Raw genomic sequence first — 21,869 nt, 5'->3', positions numbered from 1 at the left:
GCCCGCTCCAGCCCTAGTGGTCTCCTTTCATCTGGCTCCCATTGGCCTCTATGACCTGCAGAACACACCTTAACTTTTATTCACACACTCTTTACACTGCTTCTTCTGAGAGAGCTCTGGGGCTCCCAGCCCTCGGTGGCACGACTGTCCCTTGCTCCCTGAGCTCTCCTTCTCCAGCACCCCAACTCTTCCTTCCCCAGCAAAGGGGACCCACAGATGAACTTCCACCTGGGGGCAGGAGGCTGTGTTCCATCCACTCCCTGAGGGACAGGCTCTGGGTCAAAGGAAGGAGAGCAGAGCTTGGGCCGGTGGGGCGGGGAGGGGGGGCAGGCATGTTTCAGAAAGGCGTGGAGACCACTCAGAGAAGGCACTGGCTCTCTACCAGGAGCCCTTGTTCTGGCCACCTACTACACCCTTTCTCCCTAGAACCTTCCTCTACCCCACCCCGCCGCTGCCTAAGAGTCCTCACCCCACTGACACCCTTCTGTAAGGATAATCAAACCCTGGAGTACCAGGGACCTTGGAGGCTTGTCCAACCTCTCCTTGTTTTACAGGTAAGGAAACTGAGGCCCGGAGACAGGAAAGGTCTGTGCAAGATCACACAGGGAGTTCCCACCTAGGTGGGGCTAACACCGGGGGCTGCTGACTTCCAAACTTGTTTTTTTTTCTTTTTCCAGACTTACTGTAGACCTTCCTTTTCCTTTCTCTTTTTCCTTCTTTCTTTCTTCTATTTTTTTTCTCTCTTAAAAACCCCAAGGAGGAAGAGAGCTGGGGAGCCAGGACAGGAACCAACAGGAGATGAAGACATGGGTGAGGGTCAGAGGACAGGGCTCTGGGGCCTGAGGGTGAAGGCTGTGAGTGGGTGAGGACGGAGGGCCAGCAGGGGTGGGGCGAGAGGGGGAGGCTGGGCACAGGCAGGGGGCGCGGAGCAGGGGCGGGAAGCGCGGAGATGGACAGAGAGAGCCGCTCCCCGAGCTGCGTGGCCGTTTATGCCTCTGCCACAGGCCCTCCACGGCTGGGAGCCGCCCAGTCCCCCTGCCAACCTCGGGCACCCTGGCCTCAACCATCACTTCCTTTTCTTCTTCTCCTTCGCCAGCTTGGCTTCCTCAGCGTCCTGGTCCTTGATGAGTTTTAGCCTCCTCTTGCCCAGTGGAGTCTTGAAGTACCAGTCCTGGTGGGAAGAGGGGGGGAGGCGGGAGTGCATTGGCTCCACCCCGGCTTCTGCCTCCCGACCTTGCCCTCCCCTTCCCACCGATGTGCCCTCCGCGGCAGCAGCCGGTTCTCCTCTCTTCCCCGGCTCATCCTCTCTTCCCCGGCTCAGGCGTCCTGCTAGAGTCTCGGTTTCCCTTGCTCTGCACCAAATACTCCAGGCCACGGGGTCAGCCATTGTCGGGGGCAAGCCCTCTCTCCATGGCCATCCTGCCACACATGGGGCACTGGTGGGCAGCGACTGAGGTGGGGGAAGTGGGTGTCCACTGGTGTCAGGACCAACCACGGGCTCTTAATACCCAGGTGGCACTTTCGGGCTCCGGCCCTTGAGGACACCAGGTAAGCTGGTCCTGCCCACATGTCCTTCCCTGTGATTTCCTGTCCCCTTCCCAGCTCAACTCCATGGGGGAGCAGAGGGAGGGGTCTAAGGGGGGCTTCAGAGGGCTGACTCCCTGGTTAGTGCTGGCTCCTGGCCTCCCCGCTATGCCCACCCCCGAAGCCTCACCTTCAGGGACTCCTCCTCCTCCCGGTACACGGGCTCCAGCTTGGCCAGATGCCCCAGGAACTCTGAGGCCACCAGGGGCCGCTTGGACAGCTGCAGGACCCGCCGCTCGGTCAGCACTGAGTGGATGGCTTGGAGAATGTGACCGGGTGTGTAGCCATCAGACACCTTGGCCAGGGCACTGATGTCTAGGTTCTGGGTCACCTGGACCCCCTGGGCCTCTATCATCTGCCTCCAGAGCACTGCAGGTGTTGGGGAAGGACACAGGGCAGGGAGAAGCAAGCAGTGAGGGAGAAGCAACCACCTCTATCTGGAATGAGGTCTGTGCTTCTGGAGAGCGGCTCTGTGCACATCAGTGCCTCCCCTCCCAGGAAGTTGAGCATCATCCTGTCCACTGAACACGAGGAAGTGACACTCGGAGGACTTATGTGGCCTGCCCGTGTCCACGGAGCCAGGCCAGGACCCAGGCCACTGGGCTGCTTGTCTAGCTGCCCTTTCCTGCCATGGAGGCATGGTCTCAGAGCAGAGTGGGGAGGGGGAGAAGGGTGAGGAGGCTCTGGCAGGGGTGGTCCCTGGATCCCTTGTCCGGCCTGCCCTCACGTCACAGGGCCTCACCGTAGCGACAAGCGTAATCAGGCCGCGGCATGTAGAGGATCCGTTCGTAGGTCCGGCACAGCCCCTTCATCTCGGCCAGATGCGGCTGGTCAGTTGTCCCTATCAGCATCACACGGTCTCCTGGGCCCAGCAGTCGCAGGGCTTTGGTGAGATCCTTCTTTATTCGCTTTGGGTCCATCTGCTCTGGGGAGATGGGGGGGAGAGACGTGTGACTTCTGTGGGCTTCTGAGTTCTCTCGAAGCACATGCCCACACTCAGCCTCGCGTGGACACTGGGGGCGACACAGGCAGGAGGCCAGTCCTGCTTCCAGGATAAGGAAAAGGCATCAGGAGGACAGGGAACTTGTCCAAGGCCCCACGGCAGACGAGGTTTGGAGTTGACTTAAACAAGCCCAAGCCAGCCTTGCCCATGGCTCATGCTGCTACCCAGGTCCCCACACCTCCTTCTCTTCTTTTGGGACCCTCTTATAGAAATTCTTCTCGGCATTCCCAATCCAGATCACGGAGGGCTGTAAGAGTCGAGCCACCTGGACAGGTCAGAGAATAAAAACCTGGCGTCAGATGTCCCTGGGCAAGGGTCACCTCCCCGTCTGGTCCAAGGGCTGGCCTTGGAGCTCGGCCCCCATTTCCCACGTGCGGCCCGTCCCACCTCTCAGCCTGCTGGCCCTCCACCACACCTCCGTGGGAACAGAATCTCTGCCCTCCCTGCGTGGGGAGGCTGCATATTAAGCCTCAGCTCTACCGTGAAAGAAACTGCTCTGCTCCCCACTTCCCCCCAACCTCCCCCACCCCCAGGGCTTCAGGAATCCACAAGCTTCTAGCAGGGGTTGGTAGGGAGACCTCACCAGCTCCTGAAATCACACCAAATAGGCAGATGGGTGACCTCCTAAGCATAAAGCCCACCCTGCTCTGTGGGCACCGCCTGAGCACTAGAAATGCCAAAGTCGGGGGACTCAGACCTTAAAGACGATATGAACTATCATCTGCACCCCCATCTTGCCAGGATATTTGCCCTGCAGGTTGCCAGGTGACAGGTCAAACAGGTTGGCACCAGTTTCTGTGCACACGGCCTTGACCAGCATCTTCTTCCCCATGCCAGAGGGGCCCACCAGGAGGATGGAGCGGATGAGGGGAGCCATGGAGTGTATATCTGGGGAGCCTGAGAGAGGAAACAGGGGCCAGAGGCAGGCAGTAGGCCGGTAAGGGACGGGCTGGAAGCCACTGCGTAAGGTGAGGCCAGAGGCCCAGGGCTGGGTGGGATGAAGTTCGGACCCCAGCACGCTGCCGTCCCCTGGTGTGCGAGCTATCCCCTAGGCAGGCACGCTGAGAGAGGCCGCCCAGAGGACTTCCATCGGCTCCCCAGGTACGAGTATAAAGAGCTAGATGCAGGAGGGAGCCTTCTATCCCCTTCCAATGCCCCTTTGGTTTTCTGTACCATCTCTTTCCACTTCTGGATCATGAAGGGGTAGAATTAAAGGACCTATGACCAACCACTTCAGAAAGATCCTGGTCTTCCAGGATGGGGACAGACTACGGGATATCACTTGGGGTTGGGTGAGGGGCCGGAAAAGTGGACTCCTCGGTAGGTCAAGAGTTCACATGACTTCTGGGGTGGCCCAATCTGGGTGTGACCTCCAGCAGGGCCTGGGGAAGGCAGGAGGAGTCCAGCATAGATCCATGGCACAGGGGACATGTCCACCTCAGCCACCCTGACACGCACCCCGGCTCCCCTAAGAGCCACCGGCCAGAGTGGCTCTCCCCGCTCCCCAGGGCATCTCACCAAGCCGAAGGACCCCATACAAGGCCACATTCTGTCGTATGTCAAACAGGGAAGGCATAGGCAACTTGTTTGCCAGGTTCAGAATGGATCCAAGATAGAGGTAGTCACCTGGGGGGACAGGTGAGTGGCACCCACTGGGGCAGGGCCAAGAGAGAGCCACTTGGGGAGAGGGCTCACTGCAGAGGGCAGAAGCCAGCCACTGCAGAGGGAGCAGGCGCTGGGGAGGGGGGTCTCACCGATGTAATCTTTCAAGGCCACTGTCTCGCTCTTCCTTAGAAAGCCAAAGACCACGAGCTCTTCAAACAGAGAGTCCACGGACCTGCAGAGGACAGCACGGAGGGGGCGCCAAGGACGAAGGGAAGTGGAGGCAGAGATGAGTGGCGTGATGCTACAGGCTTGAGTGCGGAAATACCCATAGTGACAGCCAGCACCAGAAGGCACAGCACCAACCCACTGGCCCGGCAGTGGGTGCTCTGTGGGTTGAGTGGGGCGTGAGAAGCAGCAGCGCCCTCCGACCCTCCCTCCGTCAGTCTGCACATGGCCCCAAGTTTCACCATCAGAAACCCAGTCATTTGGGCGACATATCCCCCTCTTTCTAGAAATCACATTTCGTGTACACACTCCTGGAAGCAGCTGACATCATCGTGCTCGAGACTCACTTCACCAAAGAAGTGACTAGGCAGGGACCACTGGCAAGTTCCTCAAGGCCCCAGAGTGGCATCCAGGGGGAGATGGCTTTGGTAGGGACAGAGCTGATTAAGGCAAAAGGCTGGAGGGGGGAACAGGAAGGAGGGAGCACTGAGGACAATCCTCCGCTCACATCTTCCCCTGCACCATCATTTCCAAAGCATTTTCTCAGGCTTCTATTTGATCCTCACAGCTATCTTGTGCCTTTGGCAGGGTGGGTACTTGGTTAACGAGGACAGGGAGTCAGAGAGGTTAAGTGACTTTCTCCAGGCCACACAGCAACAGAACCAGGACCAGAAGTCAGATCGGTCCTGGGCCAGGGTTTGCTCACCACCCACGATAAGGTAAAGGGTCTGCTACCTGTTTGGGGTCAGATCTTTTTCCTTCTTCTTCTTCCCAGCTTTCTTCCCAGTCTTTTTCTGGTTGGAAACAAGCACACAGGCAGTTGTCCTCTGGTCCTTGCCCGCCCCCGCCCCCGCACCGTGGGCACGTCTGCGTCCCAGCGTTCACCCCTCATCTTGCCTTCGGATACTTCAAGGGTCTCCCCTCCTCCCTGTCCACGGCCAGGCGCAGGGTCTTCAGCTCTTGACGCATCAGCTCATCCACCTGGGGGGACAGCAGGGAGTTCGGTGGGGCAGCCAGGGCTGGAGAGGACAGGAGGGAGGGGTGAGGACTGGGACGGGGTGGACAGGAGGAGAGCAGCCTCAGAGAAGAGTGAGACAAGCCCAGGGAAGGCAGCAGGGGTGCCCGCCAACAACCTTCCTACACACCCTTCTGGGACCTGCAGGCTTTGCCCTTCTTCCCCTGTCCCTGTCCCTGTACCAGTCCACACCCAATGCTAATCCATATCCTGCTCATGCAGGAGCCTAGCCCTCGCCTGGCATCAATGTGGGGAGAAGCTCCAGGATGGAGTCAGTTGGCTTTCAGTTCAAGCCCCAGACCCACCCTTTAAAACCTGTGTGACATGAGCAGGTTAATCATTTTCCTGACATCAGGAAAATCATGGCGCCCACCTCAGGGGTGTTGGAAAGGTCACATGATCTAAGGCTCCCAAGGTACACCCTGCAGCCACACGGCAGCAGCTCTTGAAGGGTTGATGGGCATGATGGTGGGCATGACCCTGGCTCAGAGCCCCTCCACACCCCAGGGAGAGAGGGACCAGAGAGACGCAGAGGATGATGGGGACCGAGATGGACCAAGATGGACCTAGAATGACACAGAAAAGGCAGCACAGAGAGGCTGCTACAGAAGAGAGGCAGTCCAGGGGCTTGAGGGGAAGAGCCCGAAGCAGGGGAGGTCCAGGGAGGGGGCGGGGGAGGGCCGCCAGGAGGCCCTGAGCCAGCTCACTCACCTGTATCCGGATCTCCTGCTCTACTTCCTTCCTCTTCTCCATCCGGAGCGTCTCGGGGTCAAAACTCTGTTTCGGGTATATACTCTCATACTGGTTCCTCCACAGGTCTAACCATGGAGAGATGGACAGAGGAATGAAGTTCAGAGTCCCAGGGCACCCACATACTCACACACATTCGGCCGGGAACCTGACCCAGCCTGGTCCACCTTTCTCTTGCTCTGTCTCTTTGCACCTGTCTGTCTGTCTCACACACACGCATACATGGACCAGGAACCTGACCCACGCTGGTACCTCCATCCTCACAGGGCTGTCTGGCCCTGCTTCTACCCAGACCACAAAGGCCTGACCCCAAAGCCGAATCCGTAGGATTCAGATCAAAGGCATAACTCCCCCCACCCAGGGAATCACACTCCACACTTCTGTCCCCTTTGGCATTCTCCCCTTGGCCTACACATCCACACACCCACACTGCCACCTCACTATCCACAGAGCATGTGTCCACTTTCCCCAGGACCCAGGGTCACCCTAAGGACCTCACAAGGCCTGGACAGTCTTCCCCAGCCCCCTCCCGCCTTACTTATGTACTCCTCATGTCCGGCATTAATCACAGGTATAAATTTGGATGGCCACACTTTCAGCATTGTGTCTGCTTCCTAGAATAGAAACATCCTTTGATCTCGACCCCCTCATGGTCTCTGACCCTTACTCTCCTCAGACCAGCCTCCCACCAGGAATCTCCTCAGACTCTGTTCCCCCTGCCCACTTGGCCCACACCACGTGGGTGTTTACCCCCTTCCTGGTCTTCTCTTTCTTCCCTTTCTTCTGCTTCCTCTCTTTTTTCTCCTTTTCTTTTTCCTTGTTTTTCTCTTGGTCCTTTTTTTTGCTCTCCTGGATCTGTGCCTCCAGTTCCATTTTTACCTGTGACCAATGATGGAAGACATTTCAGAGAAGACCAATGGGATTCTATAGGAGCAAAAGAACCCAGGCCTGAGACGGGGGTGGACTGGGGTCACTCATAGGGTCCAGATAGTCAAGAGTCCAGAGACCTCACTGGGGTCCAAGAAGAAAGAGGTGATCCGATCAGAGCTGCTGCTCTTTCTTGGCCCATGGGGATTTGACGTCACAAAGAGACTCACCAGACATGCTGTCTCTCCCTGGCCAAAGATGTCTTCTCCAGACACAAGCACTCCCTACCCCCCATGCAGTCTTGCTAGCTACATATATTTCCTCCAACACATCTGCCTCCGCTGAGACTGACCTTTCCCCCCAACCCTACTGCCACCCTCAGTTTACACTCAGGACTGTCTGTAACCTCAGACCCCACCTACCACAGAAAGTCTCCTGTCTCCACCTATAGGGTACCTGTTCTGGAGTCTTGTCTGCAAAGATCAGGTAGGATCCACCTACAGACTCATCTGGATAATCAGGGAATCGGCCAGTAAGGGCACTAAGTAAACACAAAATGGTCAGAGAGATGAACAAATGGGTGGATGGACAGATGGAAGGGTGGATGGGTGGTTGGGTGGGTGGATGGATGGATGGATGGGTGGATGGATGGATGGGGTAGAAGAGTGGGTGAATGGATGGATAGTTAAATAGAGGGAAGGATGAAGAAAGAAAAAGGACTAGGGGGATAGAGGACAAGAGGGAAGGAGCAGAGAGTTACAGATTAGAAAGGAGAGACTCCTCAGGGGGCATCCATGGATGCTTTCCTCATCTAGTTTTGGCATTTTCTCTTCCATCCAGGGAAATGAGAAGTCATGTGCAGAGATAGTTGGGGGCCCCAGGTTTAAGTCAGGGTGTGAGCAGTGAGGGAAGGAGGATGGGAGTGGATGGAGAAAAGGGCTCAGTCTGGACTAGAGAACAGAACAGATGTGGGGACACGGTGGTGAGGAGGGAAAGAGGGGTTGAAGGTTGGGTCAGCTGAGGCTGGAGACACTGACTGGCACTCAATAAACCACTGTCGGATCTGCTCCTTCAATTTCTCCTTCATGTCGGGCCCCTCTGTCTCTTTGAGAGAGTCATGGGTCTTCACCATCGCCAACTGGAACTCTTCCTCCTTCTCTGTCTGGCGGATCCTCCGGATATCCTCCCCGAAGCCGGCTTGACACACGACACCCACATTCCCCACCTGGTTGGGTGGCGAGGGGAGCTGGCGAAGTGGGGAAGAGGCGCAGGGAGTCGGGAGTGGGAGTGGGAGTGGGGAGGGCGCAGCCCCTGGCCTCAGGCACACACACCTGCCCCCTTCTTCCCCAGCACACTCGCACATGCAAGGCCCTGCATACACATCCACATGGAACAACGGGCATGCCTGCGTCGGGAGAAATCGTGTTTGGAGCCAAAACTCGCCTGCGTAAATTACTCTGATAATGAGTTTGCTAGATGCATCTGGGCTGGCCCCCCTGCCCGTTCCCCCCAGCACACCCTCCCCTGTGAGCCTCTGGCCCCAGCCCCCACGCACACCCCCGCCCCAGCGGCCCGTGTTGGCAGCCGCTCCCGCAGCCACTTTCCCGCCTCATTGGCTCGCAAATGTATTTTAAATATCACTCTGCGCAGAGACAATTACTGAAAACGCTGAGCTCACACTGTTGATGGGCCCGGGCGGCCAGGCTCATTCCTCACCCACCACCATGCCATGCCCCCCCACCTCCCCCCAAGGCCCGACCCTGGCCTCCCTCTGCCTGCTCTTGCCTCCTGGGGGTCCAGCTCTCCAGGCCCCCAAGTCTGACCTCCACTCGCATCATGCCCCCTGATCCTTCCTTCCTTCTGAAGCCCCCAAGCCTCCTAGAAGAGCCACCCGGGCCCTTGTCTCTGATCCCTTTGGTGCCCCAGCCCAGCCTCTACGCAACTCCCTGTATCAGGAGGCCTTCACAGGCTCTGCCCACTGCAGGGCTCCTTCTCAGGGATCACACCCCTCACCACCGCCATGGCCGAAGTCAGCAGAGACTAGCCGGAAGTAAGATCCAGCCGAGAGTAGCGGACAGGTGTTACTCAGGGAGTGGGGCCCGTTTAGCCTGCCCGCCCAAGCACTGGGGGCCTGCCCCTCCTACCACCCACGCTCCCCTAGCTGCACACTCGTGCTCATGGACCCAGGTAACACTCAGCTAGACTCCCTGCATTGCAGAGGAGAAGCCAGTCTGGGCCCCTCAGAGCAGGTGGGGAGACTGTGGCCTGAAACACTCTGCTGTGAAAGGGTATGCCCCCACCCACCCTGGCCCCCGTGGTTCTCCCAGAGGCTGCAAGAGCCCTGGAGGGGGGGTTCCCCACTAGCCTTGTGGCCTCCTCCCTCTGCTGGGTGCACGCACTCAGCCTCTCCTTCCGACCAGCGGCATGAACATGAGGTCCAGGATGCTCTGGGCTACAATCCCTCATCCTGCCCCACATGGGAGATCCTTCCAAAGGTTTTAGAGAGGGAGGGGTAGAAAGGGACGGGGCTTGGTGGTAGTTTTCTGGTCCTTCTCGCTCTTTCTCGAACCCTGAAGGATCCCTTAACCAGGGTCCCCAGGCCTGAATCCCTCCACTCATGCCAAGCACAGTCCCGAGTGGAGGGAGGCGTGGGCAGTGAGGAGCTGTACAGGGGGCTCAGAGGGACAAAAAAGAGGGGAGGAGACCCCATGAACTAGCCCAGCCCGAGCCCCTGCCTGGAGCGAGGCAGGGACTTACCATGCCAATGAACTCCATCTCCGTTCGCCGGTCTTGCTGAGTACGTCTCCTCTGCAGGTAACCCTTCCACACCTGGGGGGACACATGGGCCCAGACATGCCCCACACTGCATTTCTGCAGGGGTGCGGCTCGTGCCATCAGCCCCAGGGAGAAGCACCAGCCACTCACAAGGGAAGGTCTGGGTAGGGGAGCTTTGGGGTGGGACGTGGGGGAGGAGTGCCGGGGAGGACATCTCCCAGGGCTGCTCGTGGGCAAGCGACACCCTGAGCAGGAGCAGTGCAGGACAGGGCAGGGCCGGTAGGCACCCACGCAGTCCAGCTCCAAGGCTTTCCCCCTCAGGGGCCCCTAGGAATTCCCTCCTTCTCATCCCCACCGTCTAATCTGCTGTCTCTTTTGAGGTCAAGTTCAAATACCACCTTCTCCCAGAAGCACTCCCACTCTCACTTCTCAGAATTCCTACAGCATTTGGAATACACACTTGATCCCCCCTCTGCCTTGCTGGGCACATAGACATCCGTACTGTAAGGACCATGGAGCTCCCCTGGTGAATTCCTACAGTTTTGACCCAAAGAAACTGAGGCTGGAGATAGGACATGGCCTCTCCTGGGTCTAAGAGCCCATTTGGGCCGAGCTGAGACAGGGCCAGGGTTCCTGACTCCTTGCCCAGTGCTCTTCTCCCAGGCCTCTGGCCACTCTCAGCCCCGTGGAGAGCCGGGTACCAGTGGGGTGGGGGCGGGGCACTGGGCAGGGGAGGCAGCACCAGGGCCTGGCCAGGTGGCTTCTGTTCCATAACAGAACCTCAGAGAGCAGCCTCTTCTGTCGGCAGTATTTCCACATTCTCGGTGTCTGGCAACAGGGACAAAATGACTTGCTTCGGCTTTCAGGGGGAGTAGTGGGGGTCTCTCTTTGGGGGCTGACCTTCCTCCTCGAAGGGCTTGCTTTAGCGAGCCCTGGGGGCAGGGCCTCCTCCTCATCCGTGGGCCAGCCTGACATTAATAAGTCAGCCAGATGCACGGGGCTCAGATAGGCATGCTCCGTGCATTGATTAAAAATCTAAAAATCTAGGGGCTCCTGGGTGGCTCAGTCAGTTAAGCGTCTGCCTTCAGCTCAGGTCAGGATCCCAGGGTGCTGGGATCGAGCCCCACGTCAGGCTCCCTGCTCAGTGGGAAGCCTGCTTCTCCCTCTCCCTCTGCTGTTCTTGTGCTCTTTCTCTCTCTCTCAAATAAATAAACAAAATCTTTTTTTTTAAAGATTTTTATTTATTTATTCATGAGAGACAGAGAGAGAGAGGCAGAGGGAGAAGCAGACTTCCCGCGGAGCAGGGAGCCCGATGCGGGACTCGATCCCAGGACTCTGGGATCATGACCTGAGCTGAAGGCAGACGCTCAACCATCTGAGCCACCCAGGTGCCCCAATAAACAAAATCTTTTTTAAAAAGTCTAAAAATCTATCCCATTTGGAGGGCATATATCTTCTTGAGTTATTATTTGTTAATTGGTTGGTTTGCTTCTGGGCTTTGGCGGAAAGGAGTTCTCAGTTTCCTCTCTCAGGCTAGCAGACAGTTCCCGAGGCACTGGGGCTTGAGAGAGAAGCTGGGAGAAGACGTTCATTGGAGACAGAAAGACCAGCCCCATGTCAGCAGTTCTGGGCCTGCTTTTGGAAAGAAAAAGTGGCAAGGGACGTCCTGTGATGGGGCAGGGCAGTGGTCTCAGGAGCTACGATGCTGTAGAAGCAAAGGGTTCCCTTTCTGCACTGGAATTTTCCGAGGGCCACTCCAGTCTCCTTAAGCTGGTAACCAGCACCAAACAGAGTAAGCCTGAGTCAGCAGGACTCAGTGATGAGAGAAGACACACACACACACACACACACACACTCACGCACACACTCGCATGCTGGGGGACAGCAAGGGCTGAGAGGTACGGAGTGGCCATCCAGAGTAGAAGAGAGGGGTGACCATCGGGACGGTAAGAAGGCACAGGGACACCTAGGGATGGGGCTGGGTTTTCTGCAGTGGGGCGGATGGGATGCGATTCTGTTATTTCCATGGGTGACCCAGATGGCACAGACCTTGAGGACGTCTGGATCACATCAGTTCTCAAACTCTGATTCATCACCATTCCTTTTACCTCAGCTGCCAGGAGTCTCAGGATCCATTTTAGTGACTCATCTATAACAGTCTTACGAGTTTCCGGAATGATCATCTACTATGTTCTGCTACCTTATTATGGATCTTTCTCCTCTAATTTTAATGATCCTTCTGTTTCTGGGGCTTTTATGAAATACAGCACAAGATACAAGCTTATTAACTGATTAGGTCCCCAGTTTAGGATCTGGTTATGGGGGCAACAGAATCCAAGCACCTGCACCTCTGTCCTCAATTGCTGAGCCAGGCAGTCTTCCTGGAAGAGGTGACTCAAGCCTGACCTTCCTCCTGGGTGCTGGGGGGTTACCTTCTGTATGGTGATAGCCGCTTGGTCCTGATTGAACTTGTGCCAACTGTCCTCTCGAATCTTCCTATCGCGCTCCTCCTCTTTCCGAATCTCTCGCATGAAGGTGGCTCGGAGCCGGCCTTGCCTAGCCCGCTCAGCCCTTTGCAGTAGGATTATGGCCTCGGTCCGGTGCATTTCTGGAAAACCCTGGCCACCGCAGGGGCAAAGGAGCAGGAGAAGATGCGAGAGGGCTTATACCCAGGCTAGCAGCTGGGAGACCATCCACCAAACAACATGCTGGGGACATGGTCCTCCCAGTGGAGTGCCCAAGTCCTGTCCTCTATCTCGGTGTCAGAAGGTTTCAGGGAGCACAAGAGCATCGTTGAAGCAGGCCAGGGATTCCCCAAAGAGCACTCTGAGGTGGGAATAGGGCAGGGCAAATCCTCTCTGTCCTGGAAGATGGCATCTCTGTTCTGGGAGGGGTGTATGAGAGGAATCTGGGAGGGTGTGTCCCTGACTTACCCCCTCAGAGGTCACTGGCTCCATTCTGGACAGGATCTCTGCCAGCATCAGCCCTCGCTCCTTCAGAATGGTGGACTGCTCCAGCAGAAAGTATTTGGGGATTGGAACCTCCAGGTCTGCCTTTGGGGCAATATGGGGTAAGGAGGGTCAGGACTCAAAATCCAGGCCATCTGGCTGATGCTACCATTTTAGCTGCTTACACAGATCCTGGTGATGGTTTCCTTCATCCTAGAGCTCTGGGGTGGGAGATTTATGGGTTAGGGGCAGATGCCCTTAAGCTCATCCCTCTATCTCCCTGCCCCACCATGTAACCGGAGTTGAATTCTGGAGGATCATGATACGTAATGGGCAGTGGTTCCAATCCTGACTGTGCATCAGAATCAACTGGGAAGCTCTTAAAATGCAGACTCCTAGGCCCTCCCAGACTACCACATCAGAGTGGCAGGGCCTGGAGAATCTGTTTTTGTTAGTTTGTTTTTTCAAGTCCACAGCTGAGTTTGATGCAGTGGGTCTGGGAACTTTGAGACTGCTTCGGATGGGGAGCAGTGGCCCATGCCCTTGGGGCAGCCTGGAGACTGGAGCATTCACACCACCCTAGAGGCTTGTTAAAATGCAGAAGCAGGTTAGTGGGATTGAGCTGTGGTCCGAAATTCTGCATTTCTAACAAAGTCCTAGGTGATGCTGATGTTTTTGGTCCAAGAACCACACTTTGAGAAGCGGGCCTCTGGGGGACTGTCTTCACCAAGCCCCTGCGGTTGGTGGGTGTTCCCAGCCCCGCGAAGCCTCCAGCCTGACTCTCTCGCCATCCCCCAACTACTCGCATGCACCCCCTCTTCCTGAAACTCTTCTCCCGATCAAACCCCATCCCCTGATCTGCCCCGTTCCCCTTCCCTTGCAGAGGTCCCAACACCAGGGTTGTCCTTGGGAGGTCAGGCCTCTCCGCCCCCTCCCGCTCCAGGTGGTGGAGGCGTGGCTCCGCGTCCGCGGGAGGTCAAGGCTACCGGCCACCCCGCCCCTCCGCTGGAGTGGGCGTGGCTCCGCAGCGCGGCCCGCGCACCGGGGTGAGCTTGAGGTCCTGCAGCACGCGGTCCAGGCAGTGGTACTCGCTCAGGTCGGCGCGCACCAGGTCGTCCTTGAGCTCCAGCACGCGGCCCGCCACGCTGTCCAGCAGCCGCCGCAGCAGCCGCCGCTTCTGCGGCTGCACCATCTGGTCGTAGAGGGTGTCGAACCGGCGCATCAGCCCCAGGTAGTGCAGGTAGATCGACGAGAGCCTGTATTGGAACGACTGCCGCTCCCTGGGGGGCACGGGTTCGAGCAGGGCCTGCTCCTGGTCCAGCAGCTCTTGCAGGGTCACGTGGGAGGAGTCCCAGAGGCGCTGGTAAGCTCTGGAGAGGAGGGGGGCAGCAGGCCTCGGATCTGCGCCTCGGAGGAGTGGGGGGGGGGAAGGGGGGGAAGACCGGCTCTACTGAGCCTTTTGGGGAGTGTGAACTCCGGGTTCCAGAGGTGTGCAGTTAAGGTTACTCATGGCCCGGAGGGGTCCTGAGGGGGAGTGAGGTGGTAGTGAAGAGAACACACGTCCAGGCCTCCAGCACGTGGGAGATTGGGATCCCTGGGAGGGAGGAGGCCACTGATGGATTAGCAAGGAAGGTGAAGGATAGGCATGGCCCTCAGGGGCTCCCTGTAAGGAAAAGGTCTCTTGGAGTCTGCAGTCGGTCCCTCCAGGGAGAGGGTGCAGCCCAGGGATGCTGCAGTCGTCTAGAAGGGTGAGTGGGAAATGGGGGTGAGGGGTGAGTGTAGAGAAGGGTCCCTTCCCCTGATTCTGGAATAAGTAGTTCAAGGAAAGTCTGAAGAGGGAAAGCTGACCACAGACCGGCACAGCCAGGGGGTGCTGTGTGAATGTCTGGGGCCTAACCAGGGCTGGCCCAGCACACAAACCCCTCTCCCCGGCACCCCTTCTCCTCACCCACCTGCCCCAGCCCTGGGGGCTCCACTCCTGCTCCTCACTCACCCCTCAGACATGGTGCCCACTTCTCACAGTTCCCTTTGTGAGCTGGTCATGCAGTCAACAGAAGCTGTGCCTCCACCTCGACTCCATGCCCCGAAAGCCAGAACAGCCCAGTTTTGAGAGTTCTGGCCCATTGTCTCAATGTTCTAAGGCTGTGAGGGGAGGGGGCAGTAGGTACAGGACTGAGGACCCCTATCTCAGAGGATGTTCCCGTATCAAGCCTTGGAAGGCTGGGGCAGAGTGTGGGGTCAGCCGTGGCTGCTTTTCTTGTGAGGATCAAATAAAAGAGGAGTCGCTATTTGAAGTCACCCTGGGAGCAGTGAGGCTCTGGGTGAAGGTTAGTCCTAAAGGCATTCATTTTTCCAACTGCACTTCTCAGCTGGAGGAACCCTATACTCCTTCACTCAGAGCCAGCCTCCTTGGCTCTTACTGATGACTGTCCTGGAGGCAGGTGTGATGTAAGGGGAAGGGGCACTGGAGTTGGGGTCAGAAGGTTGGGGTTCAGGCTGCAAAGTCATGACTCCACCTTGAGATGAGCACAAGCACGCCTGTTTCCCTGGGGTCTGATCGCACTTCACATGGTTCATGCGAACGATGCCTGTGTAAAGAATGACATTAGAAAGAGTAGAAGAGGGGACCCAGTGGCCTTTGGGGCTGGTTCTGAGCCCTCTGTGGCTGTAGCCATCAGGGCAACAGGCTCAGGGGACCATTCTTGGGAAAAATACAAAACATAGCAACAGCACCCTGACTCTGGTCAGCTGAGGGGGACCTTCTTGATTCGGTGTTAAGTCGGGAACGTATGAATAAACAAAGCACAGAGCAAAGGAAAGGGAAAGAAAGGGGAGAGCAGCAAAGAGGAGCAAGAGATGAGGAGTTCTGTGGCTTTCGTGTGCACGCAAATTACCTGAGATCTTGTCAAAAGTGCAGATGCTAATTCCACGATCTGACTTGGGTCTCTGAGTCACACCAGAGCAAGGTATGAAACTCAGTGGGAGTGGGGAAGAGCCAGGGCTCAGGGGCCAGGTCTCCTGGGCCCTCTCCTTTCCAGCTGTGGGACTAAAATGTGGGTGATTGGTTCCCCTCTCATGGCATCTCCAGGTTAGGCTTGGCCTCTAAGAAAATATATGTCAAGGATGTAGGATGGCATCCAGATGTCAGGCCCCGTTACAGTGAGCCTATTCAGTACATGAAGGGGACAAGCTGTGTCTATCCAGTGGCAAAGGGAAGATAAAGGATTTTAGACTTGTTCCCTGAATGCAACCCCTTCACCCCACCCCCTCACAGCTTAGGAGAGAATTTGTGGGTCATAAGCCCACAAGATAGAGCAGAGGCCGAATGAGAGAGAAAAAGCAAGTGTGAGCGAATGTTAGGTGGTGAATCTAGGTGAAGGATATACAAGTGGTCATTGAACTTTCTTGCAATTTTTCTGTGGATTTGAGATTTTTCAACATAAAGTTTGGAGAAAAAGAGGAGTCTCAAATATCCCTACCAATTTGTTCTGAAATTAGGGGGAAGGAAACATTAGGGGAAAGGAAGCACATCCTATAGATCCCAGCAGGTTATTGAGAACCCTTCCATTTTGTGTCTTGAAGAATAAGATCTATGGGGCTCCCATGGCCAACACAGGACAAAAATGATAGTTTGCCAGAAAAGGCATCATGAAACCATGGCCTGAAAGACTTAACACACAGCCGATCGAGGATTCTAATCCAGATCCCAAGTCCTGCTAAAGCTCGGTTAGAACTTTGTGGGTTTACAAAGCACTGTCACATGATGCTCAGGGGGCACACTCAGAAAGCAGTATTTAAAAAGTATGAATAAGTATTACTCTACCCTGTAGCCATAAAGAGTGACAATACCCTTGCCCCACGTCACACCTCCCCTTTCCAAATCACCACAGTGCGCGGGAGCAGTTCACTCTTTATTCATGTTTGGCCCTGGGTCACTTGGAGCTGGTGTACTTGGTGACGGCCTTGGTGCCCTCGGATACGGCGTGCTTGGCCAGCTCCCCAGGCAGCAGCAGACGCACTGCCGTCTGGACTTCCCGGGATGTCAGTGTGGTTCGGCCTGAGTACTGGGCCAGCCGGGCAGCCTCGCCAGCCAGCCGTTCAAACACATCATTCACAAACGAGTTCATGATGCTCATGGCCTTGGAAGAGATGCCGATGTCTGGGTGCACCTGGAGAAGCAGCGGGACCACTCTGTTAAGGAGGAGGCTCTGCCTGCCACGGCAGCCCCGGCCTCAGCCCCGGCCCTGGCTCCTGGCTCAGGACTGCAAGGCTGCCTCACCAGCCTCTCTCCAGAGGCCAAGACACGGAAACAGGGGTTGGGTTTTTTACTACTACCTCCAAGTTAAAAGGTTTTCCCAACTGTAAAAATAATGCTATTAAGTTCCTTGTAGGAGCACATATAAGCATCAATCTTTGACAAATGGAATCAGTTACACAGCATTTTGCTTTTTCTCGTTTAGTGTATTTGCATGGCGTTACTCTTAGAAAGGGACTCCTAGCGGTGAAGTTCCCGGGGGCGGGACGGCCCCTGGGTCCAAGGGTTTACACACTTAACTTGGCAGATTGTTACCAAATTATTGTCCGGAGAGCACACTCATGTGACACGATCTCAGCACCAGACTAGGGGTCAGAACGCCTGTGAGTCACTGTCTGACCTCCAATGAGGCACTTTCCTCTGGGCCTCAGTTTCCTCCTCCGTCACCCAAGCTTTTGACCTAGGTGACCTCCAGTAACACAAGCAAGCGGTGGGCGCCTGGTAACAATCCGAGTGTGGGAGTGGGCAGACAGGAAGTATTTTCCCCGTGAAGTGGGAGGGGCAACTGCCAATGACACACATCAGGCCAGTGGTGGAGACAGAAAGGGAACTCGGGCTCTCCCCACAGCCTCTGGATACCACCGGCAGCAGGGGATCCGAGCCTGAACCCCTCAGGCTGTCATCACATCTTTTTCTCTTTGGGGTTGAGGGGGTCACAGTGAGCTTCACCGTCTGTGGGTGACCCCTCCCCCGCAAGCAGCTCTCCTTCGCCAGTCCAACCCGGGGCCAACCCTTGCCGCACGGTTTTTGAGTCCAAGGTTAGGCGGAGCTGCAGGGCTCAGCAGTGTTCCCTCCCACCCCCATGCTCTTCAGGCCACTGGAGTCAGCCCTCTGCTGCGCCCTTCGGCCTGTCTACGACCGTGCTGGTTCCGCCCCCAACCTGATCCCACAAAAGCATTCCCAGAGACCCAGCTTGTCAGGTCCCTGAAACTGCTAATGGGACTCAGACTGGAGAGAGGCTTCATGTCTACATCTACTCTCACAAAGGGGTAATAAGACCCAGGCAGGTTGTAGAGACTCAGGGAAGGCAAAGATAGCTGTTCTGCCGGCTCCTGGCCCTGGTTCTGCTGAGGGGGCAGAGGCTTGGAGGCCAGGGTGCCTTGTATCCTTGACACACTGTTGTCAGGTGCCCACTGATGTCCCCAAATATTTGTCAGTGTGCAAGTGCCAGGAGTAGGTGCTTCTCGTAGGTGCTCTGCTAGGCGGCATGCACAGAGAGCATGCACAGCCCCTGTGGGTTAAGAGGTGGGACAAACAGGAAGTAGGTGAGGGGCCTGCTCAGAGCGGGGGGGGGGGGGTACCTCTGCGGCTGTCAGGTCATGTGACTCAGTCAATGCACTGAGCCTTTATGGACCTTAGGTTCCTCCTCTGTGCAGTAGACAGGGACTGGGTGCTGTGTGGCTGGAAGGCCTTCCCCAAGACTTAAGCTCACACACATCACCCCGTGCTCCGGCCAGCACTAACAGGAGCTCTTGCTTGTACCGTAACGTGTTTGGCATTCGATCACCCTTCAGCCCCACACTTTCTTACAGTCTTCCCTGTCTTTTAATTATGTCCCACCTAATGTTCCACATAATCATCTTGTCTGTCCAAAGCCCTGGAAGCTTCTGGACGGTGGTGGCGTGCTTTAAAGGTCTCCTGCCTATCATAGGTGCACAACAGATACCGAGAGGTTGTAGGGGCCTCTGAGCTCGAGTGGAGAGGGGCACGGCGTGCCTGAGGCCACTCACCGCAGTGCCGGGAGTAAACAGAGCGGGACTCTCTGTCCAGTGCTCTCTCAAGGCTCTTTGGCCAGTACACTCCACACACACCCACACACGCGCGCGTGCACACACGTTAGCTCCCCACTCTCACCTGCTTTAGCACCTTGTAGATATACATTGAGTAGGTTTCCTTGCGCCGGCTACGCCTTCTGGACTTCTTATCACCAGAACTACGGCCCCTTCGGCCCCGAGACTGCTGCTGTTGTCCATGCTCAGCGCTCATTCTCCTGCTCCTCCTGACGGCCACCTCCTGCTCCTTGGGGTATTTTATGGAGTCAGCTGCCCACCAGGTGGGCCTGGGGGCCAGCACCTGGGATGGAGAGGGCGGGAGGGGGGAGGAGCTTGGCCCATCCCTATCCAGAACATGCTCTCCGTTAATCTTGAAAGAGGCAAATGGCTCCCACCTCTCCCCCAAGTGATTTCCTGTCTCTGAATGAGAAGCCCTCCCCCACCATCTCCCAGCGTACTACACACTTGTGAGAGCTCACACACCACCAAACCAGGCCATGAGATCACTCGACACCCATTGTGCTCAGCATGACTTGAAATGCAGGGGAGTATCAGGAGGAACACAAGGCACCCCACCCCCCACCCACAGCGCCCTACAATACAGTGGAAGAAGCCAGACTGGCTCACAGCAAAGAGTAGAAGGACTGAAGAGGGGGTATAGGGACAGAGAGTTCAGAAAAGAAAAACTAGTGAGGGCTGGGACGCCTGGGTGGCTCAATCAGTTAAGCGTCGGCCTTCAGCTCCGGTCATGATCTCAGGGTCCTGGGATCGAGCTCCGCGTTGGGTTCCCTGCTCAGCAGGGAGTCTGCTTCTCTCTCTCTCTCTCCCTCTGCCCCTCCCCATCGTTGTTCTCTCACTCAAATAAGTAAAATAAAATCTTAAAAAAAAAGAAAAACTAGTGAGGGCTACAGTAGCCAGAGATAGCTTCATGGAAGGAATGGGAATTTGACGCTGGTCTTGTTGGGGGGTTAGTTTAACTGGGGAGAATGACAGAAGGACAATCCGTGGAGAAAGCAGAGTGGAATCGATGCATGCCGAGTACAGCGAGGCTTGGACGGAAAGCCGAAGTGGAGCAGAACCTGAGCCTAGACCAGATGCAGGCAGCAGGAAACCACAGGCTGGGAGGGCCTGCCAGGGAGGGCGTTTGGGCGGACTGGAGGAGCCAGAGCAGAGAAACACTGGATGCTCTCCATAAAAGCGGGTGATGTGGGCTCCCCGTGGAAGCTGCAAAGGGAAGAGACAGCTGTTCAACGGAGTAGTTCTCACTTTGCACCTACGTGTGAATGATATTTCAGGTTCTTAAGTGCTGTGATTAAAGAAACCTGGAGCAACAGGAGAGCTACGGGCTGGGGGAAAGAGGGTTTTCCCAATCAGGAGGAGGTGGGGGAGAGTAGTGAAGACAAGCATCACCTGTGGGTGGGTGAAAGCAAGCCTGAGCAGCCAACACCTCACTAATCTCACCTCCTCACCCGCTTCCCAACATCCGGCTACATCTTCCGTGCTAAGGTTTAAGAGGATCAGGAGGGAATTCTTAATCCAAAATAAAGCACTGCTAATTTTAGGCCTTTGTAGAAATATATATATATATAGTGGGCTTTTTAAGCATTCTTGAAGTTTCTGAAATTGGCTTTTCGAGGGGTGGGGGGACAGGCAAGCTGAATAGCCTGCTTCGATTCTTCCAGTTCTGAAACCTTACTTAGCACCTCAAGTATTCTACACTGAAGACCCTGAGGGACTTCAAAGGGAATTGGTACGAACATACCCAGGATCTCCCTTGGCTGAAGTAGCAGAAGTTCTCATCTCTGTTCCCATCATCCCAGCAGCTCATTCTTGAGGCCATTCTCCCCCCTACCTGTCTCTGGATACTCAGAGCAGACTGACTTAGGCACAAAGGCACAAAGCGACGAAGCCAGGCCCCTCAGGGTTGGAGTCTGAGCCTCACTCCAGCCTCGCCGCCGAGGGCTCGGCTGCAGCTTCTCACCTCACGTTCACTCTCATCATTCCGCCTGCCCAGGGCCGCTCTTGGACTTCAGGGCCATCTGAGGTCCTATTCACCTTTCAAGTTAGAGCACCAATCCTGTCTTTCTAGCTAGCTACTCACAAGAAACCTTCCCCCCTTTCGAATCCTTCTGTGTCTCCTAACAAGTCACAACTGAGCATCTGATTTATGCCATCGTGTTCTCTAGTCAGTGTTGGTTTCCCCATTAGATCGTGAGTTCCTTAGGAGTTGAGACACCATCTGGGACTGATTAGATGGACTGTAATCAGCACTGAAAACTCATGGCTGTGTAGGTTTCCCCACAGGGACGGCTGCTGAGGTGGTATGATGAATCCGCATCAGTACAGATGGCCACCGGTGTGCCTGATGGACAAAGGTTGCAAGTGCTATTCAAGTTCAGATAGGTCATGCAGGGCCCTGGCCGGGAAGTAAATGAGACCACGCTAACAAAAATTAAGGCCATGGACAGATAAAATACCAAGAATTCCTGTATCCCACCCAGGAGTGGTGGTTCACAAACTTCAGTGTGAAAAATGCAGACTCCAGACCATTTCTGCATCTCTCCCATCCCACCAAATGGAATCAATAGGTTGGGGCCTGGGGATCTGCATTTTAACAAGCACCACCTGCTCCAAGTGTTGTGGTGCAGGTCGCAGCAAGGGAGCCTCAGACCACTCTGAAAAACATGTCTCAGGAGAGTGGTTCTCAAAGTTCGAGCCCCAGACAAGCAGCATCAGCAGCACCTGGAAACTTGTAAGAAATGCTTTATAATTCCTGGTCTCACCCCCGACCTACTGAACCAGAAACCCTGAGGCAAGACCCAGTGACTGGTGATCTAATGAGTCTTCCAGGTGATTCTGATGTGTGTTGTGAGACAACAGCCTAACACAAGGCACAATTTCAAATCAAAGGAAGGAGAGTTATTCCAGCTCCTAAAGACTAGTCTTTAGTCTGCATCCATCCCACCAATTCCCACCCAAGCTCTTAAGTGTGTTGGCCCTGCAGGGAGGA

At 55.9% G+C, this 21,869-nt stretch overlaps 2 protein-coding genes across 2 annotated transcripts; both read right to left on the bottom strand.

The window, feature by feature from the left end:
• Positions 1 to 821: 821 nt before the first annotated feature.
• IQCA1L (IQ motif containing with AAA domain 1 like) lies at positions 822 to 15,349 on the bottom strand. The gene is made up of 19 exons (XM_064575625.1): positions 15,341 to 15,349; positions 13,815 to 14,219; positions 12,758 to 12,877; positions 12,257 to 12,442; positions 9,807 to 9,878; positions 8,087 to 8,295; positions 7,506 to 7,590; positions 6,933 to 7,061; positions 6,721 to 6,796; positions 6,144 to 6,250; positions 5,315 to 5,398; positions 5,153 to 5,211; positions 4,342 to 4,424; positions 4,106 to 4,213; positions 3,285 to 3,484; positions 2,766 to 2,852; positions 2,327 to 2,504; positions 1,715 to 1,953; positions 822 to 1,171 (listed from the first exon to the last, which is right to left on the bottom strand). The coding sequence occupies exons 1-19, from the start codon at positions 15,347 to 15,349 to the stop codon at positions 1,067 to 1,069; spliced, it is 2,541 nt and encodes an 846-aa protein (XP_064431695.1). The 3' UTR covers positions 822 to 1,066.
• A 1,317-nt stretch (positions 15,350 to 16,666) lies between these two features.
• On the bottom strand, positions 16,667 to 21,775 carry LOC123835162 (histone H2B type 2-K1). Its single transcript, XM_064575721.1, has 3 exons — positions 19,939 to 21,775; positions 18,942 to 19,106; positions 16,667 to 16,941 (listed from the first exon to the last, which is right to left on the bottom strand). Exons 2-3 carry the CDS (start codon positions 19,071 to 19,073, stop codon positions 16,705 to 16,707), a joined length of 369 nt encoding a protein of 122 aa, XP_064431791.1. The 5' UTR covers positions 19,074 to 19,106; positions 19,939 to 21,775; the 3' UTR covers positions 16,667 to 16,704.
• Positions 21,776 to 21,869: the final 94 nt, after the last annotated feature.

The sequence above is a fragment of the Mirounga angustirostris genome, unplaced genomic scaffold (assembly GCF_029215605.1).
Source record: "Mirounga angustirostris isolate CCGP_5_RB_7025 unplaced genomic scaffold, mMirAng1.0.hap1 SCAF_12, whole genome shotgun sequence".
Lineage (NCBI taxonomy): Eukaryota > Metazoa > Chordata > Mammalia > Carnivora > Phocidae > Mirounga > Mirounga angustirostris.
Note: the sequence above shows the minus strand (reverse complement) of the source record. Positions and strands in the feature narration are given on the sequence as shown.

Bases quoted from the DNA above. Each gene is read 5' to 3' on its own strand.
- LOC123835162 (XM_064575721.1), bottom strand. From the start codon at position 19,073: ATGAGCGCTGAGCATGGACAACAGCAGCAGTCTCGGGGCCGAAGGGGC. The intron at 16,942-18,941 runs GTGAGAGTGGGG...CTGCTTCTCCAG, and splicing joins TCTACAAGGTGCTAAAGCAG to GTGCACCCAGACATCGGCAT.
- IQCA1L (XM_064575625.1), bottom strand. The intron at 6,797-6,932 runs GTAAACACCCAC...TTTCTATTCTAG, and splicing joins AAGAGAAGACCAGGAAGGGG to GAAGCAGACACAATGCTGAA. The intron at 2,505-2,765 runs GTGTGGGGACCT...TCCCCAGAGCAG, and splicing joins TCCCAAAAGAAGAGAAGGAG to ATGGACCCAAAGCGAATAAA.